The 10,000-nt window shown below is 41.9% G+C and overlaps 1 protein-coding gene across 1 annotated transcript in view; it reads right to left on the bottom strand.

Moving 5' to 3' along the window:
* The window catches only part of LOC137972417 (tetratricopeptide repeat protein 28-like), a 57,119-nt gene that overhangs the window by 35,691 nt on the left and 11,428 nt on the right, over positions 1 to 10,000 (bottom strand). The window contains exon 4 of the mRNA XM_068819124.1: positions 2,955 to 5,859. Within this exon, the coding sequence (XP_068675225.1) occupies positions 2,955 to 5,801 (2,847 nt within the window). The 5' untranslated portion in view covers positions 5,802 to 5,859. The remainder of the gene's footprint in view (positions 1 to 2,954; positions 5,860 to 10,000) is intronic.

The following is a 10,000-nucleotide window of genomic DNA, read 5'->3' as shown; positions in this document are numbered from 1 at the left end:
CAAATTTGCACAGCGCAAATATAATGCAAACATATGTTTACTCTAGAGCAAACCTGTAGCAAACGTGGTAAATGCCACATTTGCACCATATTTTCACACCTGTGTGAATATAGTAGCAAATGCGGCATTTACCATGTTTGCTACAGGTTTGCTCTAGAGTAAATATATGTTTGCATTATATTTGCTCTGTGCAAATTTGGTGTAAATCCGTTTTTTCGTGCAGTGTATATGCTGCTGAATTAATATGCAGCACGGGAGTTTCGGGCTTTCACATTTTCAAACTCATGTCTTGCATATATAGTAGGTAGAGTTTACACGCTGAAATTTTAAGCTAGTGAGTAAATGACGTCATTTTCCCTAGATCCAACCCTCCAAGGTCCAATCGGTCAGTTTTGAACTTGAGAAATGCCGGACCGTGAAATCCAAAACTTGACACTCAAAATAAACAACCTTTGGATAAAACTCAAAGCTCAAAATGTTGCCAGTCAGGTGTTAAGCGAACACACTTCCAAAATCTGAAGAAAAAAAGGAAATGTTTTTTTGATCATAGTAGCTCTTAAGACAATTTGTTTCATCCGTGAAAGCGTTTTTACATAGATAAGCTTAGGAAGAGAGCAACAATTCATATTCAACTAAGTATAACTGTGACATGATGTAGTCTATAAGCCCTCAATAGGGAGCTTAATTAAGCTCGCGCTTGAACAGTCTTCAAACAACCACATTTACATTCCTAAGTATTTTTAGAGATTGTTAGCATAAAAATCTGGGAGACATCAATGTCCTGGCACGCGAAATGTTCTCTTCCGGTTGCCGTCCGCGCCTCAAAAACGCGCGTGCTTAAGCTCCCTATCTAACTTTACTTTACGGCGGTAACCGGCAATTAGTGATTTCTTTTCAGTCCATTGCACTGTCTACACGTACCCGACCCGGTGAATGGGGTAGAATTTCATACAGCGGACTAAAATGGCAGAGGACAAAAGAACCATTAGTTTTCCGATTAGGCCTTGCTAATTCGGCATTATTATATTCGCTTTGTTCTTTTGTTTCATGAATATTAATTATTTCGGATCCGGTATATAAAAGACCAGCCGGTGAATGCAATTAATATTTATTTTAGTCCTCAGCCAAAGCAGTTTGTAAATGAACTACATTGACGACCGATTTTAAACCCTTTCTCTATGAGGAACTTACCTACCCTGGGTGCCAGAGGTTTTTCTTGCGCTGTGTTCGGTGTCGGTCATGTCTCTATTGTGACCCGCTCGTCTGCCAGGCGCGAGAAAAAACCTCTGATACCCACCTTACCTTTTTCTCTCGACAACTTTCCGACACGAAACCTGTACATCATATTTCTTTTCTGTAATTAAAATCATATTCGAACAGCACTTACTATTCTTTTCGAGTTGTTGTAGCCCAAATTCAAACGAGACATCATCGCCAATTAGAACAAATGGCGCCCAGTATTTAATGGCGGAATACTCCTTTGTCTCCCGAAGAGACTTCATGGCATGGTGAAGAGCTAAACTTGTACTTTTCCTATCTGCCAAGTGTTGATAAAAGGTCTGCAAGGTCGCCTCATCATCAATTGCCCAGAGTGACACCAGAACAGACCGGGCACCAGCACACAGGAAAGCTCTGGCTATTCCAACCACACCCTCAGATTTTACTTCTCCCTGACCACTATGACAGCAACTCAGCACAACCAGCTTTGCCTGAAGACGAACTGCATGAACATCGCTCATTGTTAACATGAAATCTTCCACTTCGGGGATCTGGGATGCGCGCTCGGGATTTGGAGCCAACACAATTTCTCCAAATTCATCATCTCCATGAGCAGCAATGTGGATTAAAGCAACTGATTTCATTCTTTTCAGGACCTCAGCTTTCGTTGCATTTTCGCCAGTGAGAGGCGTGGTCTGTAGACGTTCTCCAATCATCTCCACCTCTTTTTTCGCGCATGGCAACTGTTTATAAATGGGTCCACCGATGCCCCAAGTGATTTCCTTCAAGCACGGATCACCCACAAGTAGCGCTTCACTCTTACTATTGAAGTCGTCAAGTGCACTAGAGATCACTTTTAAGGCGGTTAGCGAGGGAAAAGTACGGATCCTGACAGAGTCACTCAATGCAGAATAAGGAGCCAAGCAAAATGGTCCATCCGGAACAAAGATCAAGTCATCACCCTGGAGCAAGTCTGCAATGGGACTGATTAAGAAATCATACAAGGACTGCAAGGGGTTGTCGGACACGCTGAAAGACTGAAAAGATTCTTCAACAACTTCTCCACTGCAAGAGAACCGACTGCGATGACTGTGTACCGAGCGATTCTCGCATTGGACAACAGCCCCCGCGCCAATCTGTTTCAAAGTAGTCTTTATCAGTGAGTCAGCACTTCCATTTTCGATTTCCTTCTCCCTATAGTTTATTCCGCTCGCTCTTTTCAGAAGCCAAAAACTGATAGTGTTCCCTGCGAGTGCTATGAAAACTGTTTGTAAAGGCAAATATTTAATTAGAGTGGAGATAGTTTCCGTCCTCGCAATTGCCGAGGTAGGTTCTTCATCAACGCCAAATCGCACCTTCAAAATGTCTGTCAAAGCCTGTGCACGTCCTTGTTCAGCAGCAAACAAAGCCTCATCAACCTCTCCATTCTTGAAAAGAGCTGTCCACAGAGCTGTGTACGCTACTTGTTTTGTATCACGAAAGCTTATTTTCCATGCATCTTCTGACTGAAGAAGACGCCTTGTTTCATCGAAATGTTTTATGCTTAGACGACAAAAATTAAGGGCTTTGCACAAGGAGCCTGACAATTCATGAAAAAGACCAAGGTTACAACAAGCAATTCCCTGCCCTACTGGATCCTCTGTTTCCTTGGAAATAGTAAGATGTTGTTCGTTAAAGAGAAGAGCATTTTCAAGCTCACCCATTCTGCCATAAGCGTTGCCGAGATTACCATTGGCCCTTCCCTCCCCGGCCCTATCCCCTACTTCTTTTGCAATGCTAAGATCTTGTTCGTGATACTCTATGGCTCGCTTAAAATTGCCCAGACTGTAAAAAGCGTTGCCGAGATTACCATTGGCGTTTCCCTCTCCGGCCCTATCCCCTACTTCTTTTGCAATGCTAATATTTTGTTCATGATACTCTATGACTCGCTTAAAATTGCCCAGTCTGCGATATGCGTTGCCGAGATTACCATTGGCTCTTCCCTCCCCGGCCCTATCCCCTACTTCTTTTGCAATGTTAAGATGTTGTTCATGATACTCTATGGCTCGCTTAAAATTCCCCAGACTGTGATAAGCGACGCCGAGACTACCATTGGCATGGCCCTCCCCGGCCCTATCCCCTACTTCTTTTGCAATGCTAAGATGTTGTTCATAATACTCTATGGCTCGCTTAAAATTGCCCAGACTGTGATAAGCGTTGCCGAGATTACCATTGCCCCTTCCCTCCTCGGCCCTATCCCCTACTTCTTTTGCAATGCTAAGATGTTGTTCGTGATACTCTATGGCTAGCTTAAAATTGCCCAGACTGTCATAAGCGACGCCGAGATTATTATAGGCTTTTCCCTCCCCGGCCCTATCCCCTACTTTTTTTGAAAAGCTAAGATGTTCTTCGTGATACTTTATGGCTAGCTTAAAATTGCCCAGACTGAGATAAGCGTTGCCGAGATTACCATTGGCCCTTCCCTCCCCGGCCCTATCCCCTACTTCTTTTGCAATGCTAAGATCTTTTTCGTAATACTCTATGGCTCGCTTAGAATTCCCCAGCCTGTGATAAGCCTTGCCCAGATTACCATTGGCCGTTCCCTCCCCGGCCCTATCCCCTACTTCTTTTGCAATGCTAAGACGTTGTTCGTGATACTCTATGGCTCGCTTAAAATTGCCAAGACTGTGATAAGCGTTGCCGAGATTACCATTGCCCCTTCCCTCCTCGGCCCTATGCCCTACTTCTTTTGCAATGCTAAGATGTTCTTCGTGATACTCTATGGCTAGCCTAAAATTGCCCAGACTGAGATAAGCGTTGCCGAGATTACCATTGGCCCTTCCCTCCCCGGCCCTATCCCCTACTTCTTTTGCAATGCTAAGACGTTGTTCGTGATACTCTATGGCTCGCTTAAAATTGCCCAGACTGTGATAAGCGTTGCCGAGATTACCATTGGCCGTTCCCTCCCCGGCCCTATCCCCTACTTCTTTTGCAATGCTATTATGTTGTTCATAGTACTCTATGGCTCGCTTAAAATTGCCCAGACTGTCATAATCGCAGCCGAGATAACCATTGGCTCTTCCCTCCCCGGCCCTATCCCCTACTTCTTTTGCAATGCTAAGATGTTGTTCGTGATACTCTATGGCTAGCTTAAAATTACCCAAACTGTGATAAGCGTTGCCGAGATTACCATTGGCCGTTCCCTCCCCGGCCCTATCCCCTACTTCTTTTGCAATGCTAAGATGTTGTTCGTGATACTCTATGGCTCTCTTAAAATTGCCCAGAATGTGATATGCGTTGCCGAGATTACCATTGGCCATTCCCTCCCCGGCCCTATCCCCTACTTCTTTTGCAATGCTATTATGTTGTTCATAGTACTCTATGGCTCGCTTAAAATTGCCCAGACTGTGATAAGCGTTGCCGAGATTACCATTGGCCCTTCCCTCCCCGGCCCTATCCCCTACTTCTTTTGCAATGCTAAGATCTTTTTCGTAATACTCTATGGCTCGCTTAGAATTCCCCAGCCTGTGATAAGCCTTGCCCAGATTACCATTGGCCGTTCCCTCCCCGGCCCTATCCCCTACTTCTTTTGCAATGCTAAGACGTTGTTCGTGATACTCTATGGCTCGCTTAAAATTGCCCAGACTGTGATAAGCGTTGCCGAGATTACCATTGGCCCTTCCCTCCCCGGCCCTATCCCCTACTTCTTTTGCAATGCTATTATGTTGTTCATAGTACTCTATGGCTCGCTTAAAATTGCCCAGACTGTCATAATCGCAGCCGAGATAACCATTGGCTCTTCCCTCCCCGGCCCTATCCCCTACTTCTTTTGCAATGCTAAGATGTTCTTCGTGATACTCTATGGCTAGCTTAAAATTACCCAAACTGTGATAAGCGTTGCCGAGATTACCATTGGCCGTTCCCTCCCCGGCCCTATCCCCTACTTCTTTTGCAATGCTAAGATGTTGTTCGTGATACTCTATGGCTCGCTTACAATTGCCCAGACTGTAAAAAGCGTTGCCGAGATTACCATTGGCGTTTCCCTCCCCGGCCCTATCCCCTACTTCTTTTGCAATGCTAAGATGTTGTTCGTGATACTCTATGGCTCTCTTAAAATTGCCCAGAATGTGATATGCGTTGCCGAGATTACCATTGGCCATTCCCTCTCCGGCCCTATCCCCTACTTCTTTTGCAATGCTATTATGTTGTTCATAGTACTCTATGGCTCGCTTAAAATTGCCCAGACTGTGATAAGCGTTGCCGAGATTGCCATTGGCCCTTCCCTCCCCGGCCCTATCCCCTACTTCTTTTGCAATGCTAAGATGTTGTTCATAATACTCTATGGCTCGCTTAAAATATCCCAGACTGTGACAAGCAAGGCCGAGATTGCCACAGGCTTTTCCTTCTCCAGCACTGAAACCTATTTCCTTAAAAATCCTTAATGCTTCTGTGTATTCCCTCTTGGCCTGTTCGAAAGCCAAGCCATAATAATAATTGCCTAAATTCAAATATGCAATACCCTCCCCTTTTCTGTTTCCCTTTTTTCTGGCAACGCTCAGCTCTTGTATATGCTGCTCGAAAACGTTCATCTTTCTCTCTGCCATTCTTGATTACAAGAACTCTCAAGAACAAGGAAGATCGTCTTTGAAAGTGAGGGCGCTCCTAGAAAAATACAAAAGAAAGCATGAGAAGTTCAATGCACTGACCACAAATGCTGCAGGTACGTAGCCAAACCAACACAAAAGAGACCGCATGTCATTATTGGTCTAACAAAGACAATAGACCTAATCGGCTAATTCAGTGTTGTACCCAATTCAAATCACCCGGGATTAAGATTCTTTGTGCATTGTATTTGCATGATAATGTAGTCTTCATATTTAAATGATATGAAAATACCTGTATGTTCCCAAAGGGTTTGAATTGGGTAAAACATTGAGTTAGCCGATTAGGTCTTTTTTTTGCTTTTGACGTCAAAATCTTTACTTCTTTTGCTGAGGCTTTTGTTTGATTTAAACTGAATTTTTAAAGCCAGAATTGACCGCACAAAATAGGCGTATTTAAATGGCAAAAATTTGTCCCATATTAGTCAACGTAACACTGTTGTCTTTTGTCATCAGATTTTCCTGATCAAATCAAATTGCTCGTGTGATACCAGTATTTAAAGATGGTGGTCAATCACTTTTTATGACATACAGACTGCTCTAAATGTCCCCTGGATTCTCAAAGTTGCTCTAGAAAGTAATTATCTATAACCGTCCGGTAAGTAGCTTAAATAAATTACGTCACATTTATCACATTATACATCACATTAAGTTTATGTTTTCTCTACATTGCGTATTTACTATCTCTTTACCACTGATTGACCTGCACAAAAAGTCATCTTGCGCTTGATGGCAGTGAACATCTCATAGGTGTGTGTTTATTTATATTCTAAGGCCTTTGTTATGGTAGAAAAAATTCTGTTTCATAAATGTGAACACTAAGGGGTCCATTACGTTGCCGTAATTTGTTTGGTTTAACGGCCATTAATATATGCACCCGCGCTCCGGGATGATCCATTCTGGTTCCGTCATTTTTCTTATCCTATGTTCATGACTTCAGTAATGTATTCAAACTACCAGACCTGATTTTATTTGTAACTGCTGATATGACGATGCTTGTCTCTTAGGTGTAGTTATTTGGTAACCTAGTTGAAGGCAAAGAAACTTGCAGAAAACTAATTCTTTATTCTATTTAAGCCTCGAGAGAAAAGACATCATCTTTCAACGCAAATCTGCCAAAAATGATTAAAGTATTGAACAGATATCGTAGAGTGGCCTTTCTTGGGGTTGTGCTTGACTAACATCTTTCTTGGAAACCCTGAATTCCTCAATTGGCTTACAAAATCTCTGAAGCTATAGCATTTAATTTCAGGTATAGTTCTTTTACTGAATTTTGTTTCAGAACTCTGTACTGATGTTTAGTATATCCTTATAGTCATTATTGTATTATTATGCATGTACAAATCCATTCTTCATATCTTCGTAGTCTTGTCTCTTAGCAAAGTGTACCGTCAAAATAATTCCTAAATCAATCACTCAGACCCAATCTTCAGAGAATTAGAACTATCAAATTTTCGAATATTAGATTACAAGAACTGGGTAAATTTATTTATTCTTATGAACATTCTCCTCCACCGTCTAGGTTTTATTCATAATTTTCTACTGGAAACCACGCATATGACTTTTTCACTAGATTTGACGAATGATTTTCGCGTTCAACTCTGTAGAACTATTCTTCGCAACTTCAGTTAACTTCTAAGTACTAGAAAGCTTGTGGCGGAAGAAAAGCGGTTTAAACTGATGCATACTTCCCTTTTTTGCAACGGAAACACGAAATAAACAAAACTAAAGCCTAAGAATACCCTTCAGATTCATCAAATTGTATGGCACCCCCTTTGAAATAGGGAGATGAGTAAGGCTTCGAGAACGCTATCTAAAAACATCATTTACTATTATTGTAATAATTTCGCAAGTATTGCAAGTCGTTTGGCGTGAAAAGTGCACATAAACATTCCAGAACTAAATTTGTCATGAACGCGTTGTTAGTGTTTGGGGAGAAAATTGAAAATTCATCGTCAGGTGCTCTCGTCCTCCACAAGACCTCGAATTTGATCATTTCACGTGGTTGTCAAGACGAGAACGGCAAAAAAATGTATCAAAATGAAAAATTGAAAAATTGAAAATTCATTCATCGTCAGGTGCTCTCGTCCTCCACAAGACCTCGAATTTGATCATTTCACGTGGTTGTCAAGACGAGAACAGCAAAGAAATGTATCAAAATGTAAAACGCACGTGCAGCGCGTGCAAAACTATTGTTTTTGCTCATTGAACTTATTGTCATGTTGCGTTCTCGAAGCCGTTGTCGTCGCCGTCCTTTCTTAGTCCACGCTTCTCCGGATATTTTTGAATCCGCAACTTTTTCTTTCCGGATTCAACAACGACAACTTTATTTCGCATTTGAGTGCTTTACAGTGATTGAAAATACCAAAACTAAACAAAGAAATGATCGAAGAAACGAAAAATAGAAGCCAAAAATATTCCCAGCCAAACGTAGCGTATTCAAATCGAATTTGCCTGTACACGCATCCGAAACTCAGGACTCCTCAAAGAAACGGAAGTAACAAAGCAGGATGCATCTTAAAAAAATAATATTGCCCTCGGCAGCCATCTTGAGAATTGATTTCACGACAAGGAACTGAGCTCGATCTTGTTTCGCTATCCGGATAAAAAAGTTTCCGGATTTAGCGTCCACAAGGTTCTGGACTCATAGCAAATTCAAAAATGTCCACTCTGGAGGGTGTATTCAAAAAGTTCGGCGTAAGGTCAGGAACTATTGGACTGTCACATCATAGAAGAAGTCGATGGCCCCCAATATGGCTCACCCCAATAGTAATCATTCCAAAGGTGGATGGTGAAATTCATTTGTGCAAGACATGAGGCAAGCAAATGGGTCCATACCCAATATCAACTGTACATGAGTTGCTGCACAACATGAATGGTACAAATGTTTTTAGCAAGCTAGTGGAAATACCACCAGCTGGAACCTCAGCAGTCTAGGGTCACGCTAGATCACCATCCTCGTAACACGTCTGCAAGAGAAGAGAAGTTGAGGAAACACCTGCATTGGATGAAGAGTTGAAAGCTCTGAGAAAGGCAATCAAAACTGGTCGATTAGAGGAATTCTAGGCTTACAGCCGTTATTATGAGTATGTGGTCATGACATCAACCACCAGTGAGAAAGTAATTGACAATGTAGAAGATAATTTTAGCCACCATGGTCTTCCCTTAACATTGAACTCTGCAAGAAAAATGGAATTGTGCTTCTCGAGAACAAAGGCAAATACGGAAGTTGAAATGCAAAATGGCTTCCTATGTGCCCCCAGTGGTAAAGAGATTGCTTTAGTTATGATCCTTATGCAAAGGCATCATTGTGTAGTTTTCAATTACGGTAATTACTACCACATTAAGGTGCCCATAACGTAAAAAGTTTTATTTTCCTATTTGAAAGGCCATATTAAAAAAATGAACTTTGGCGAAAGAATTTTTCTTTTTTAACGATAGGCGAATTTTCTACGATTTTTTCAATCCTACTTTTATTTAGTACACCTCTTACGCTGGTCAGGACTTCACGGACTTGCTGTGACGTAGATTCAGGAATACTTGTTGGCATGGGTCCTATGTTTTCTTACTAATCAACGCCAAGGTATCGCTCAGCGAGCGTTTTTGGTATTTTTCAATAAACAAAAAAATCTATCATGCCTATGTTTATCATCGAGGAAAGTGCCTCTGAATCCGGAAGTGAATAAACTGGCGATTTCAAAAAAGAAAAAGAATTTGAGGCGACTAGTTGCGGTTTCGACAAGTCAGCCATTGCTAGCACTGAAACCCAGAACTACATGGAGCCCAACGTGGAAGAACCATTAGCAGAGGAGGTATGGCTACAAAATGGCAGAAAAGAACAAGAGGATAAGGAAGGTCTCGCGAGGGAATTAAATTAACGCTTATATGTCTGTTCCTGTAAGGGAATTTCGTCAGTCTTCAACGATCTTTTCGTTTTGCTGTCAAAACAATACTAGAAGTCATCGTCGTTGAAGTGAATCTAGCAAAGTGACGAAGTTTTACCGGGCTCCCAATTCTTTCTTTTCGCCAAGACAAAATCTACGGCCATTTTTCCCTCTTTTTTGAGCTATTGCGTTTTCCGAGTAAAAGAAAGTATTTCCAAGTATACTTATACTTTCAATTTCAGGATCAGCTGTGTTGTA

Source organism: Montipora foliosa, chromosome 10 (genome assembly GCF_036669935.1).
Source record: "Montipora foliosa isolate CH-2021 chromosome 10, ASM3666993v2, whole genome shotgun sequence".
Classification (NCBI taxonomy): domain Eukaryota; kingdom Metazoa; phylum Cnidaria; class Anthozoa; order Scleractinia; family Acroporidae; genus Montipora; species Montipora foliosa.
The sequence above is the reverse complement of the archived record's forward strand: the minus strand, read 5'-3'. Positions and strand labels throughout refer to the sequence as shown.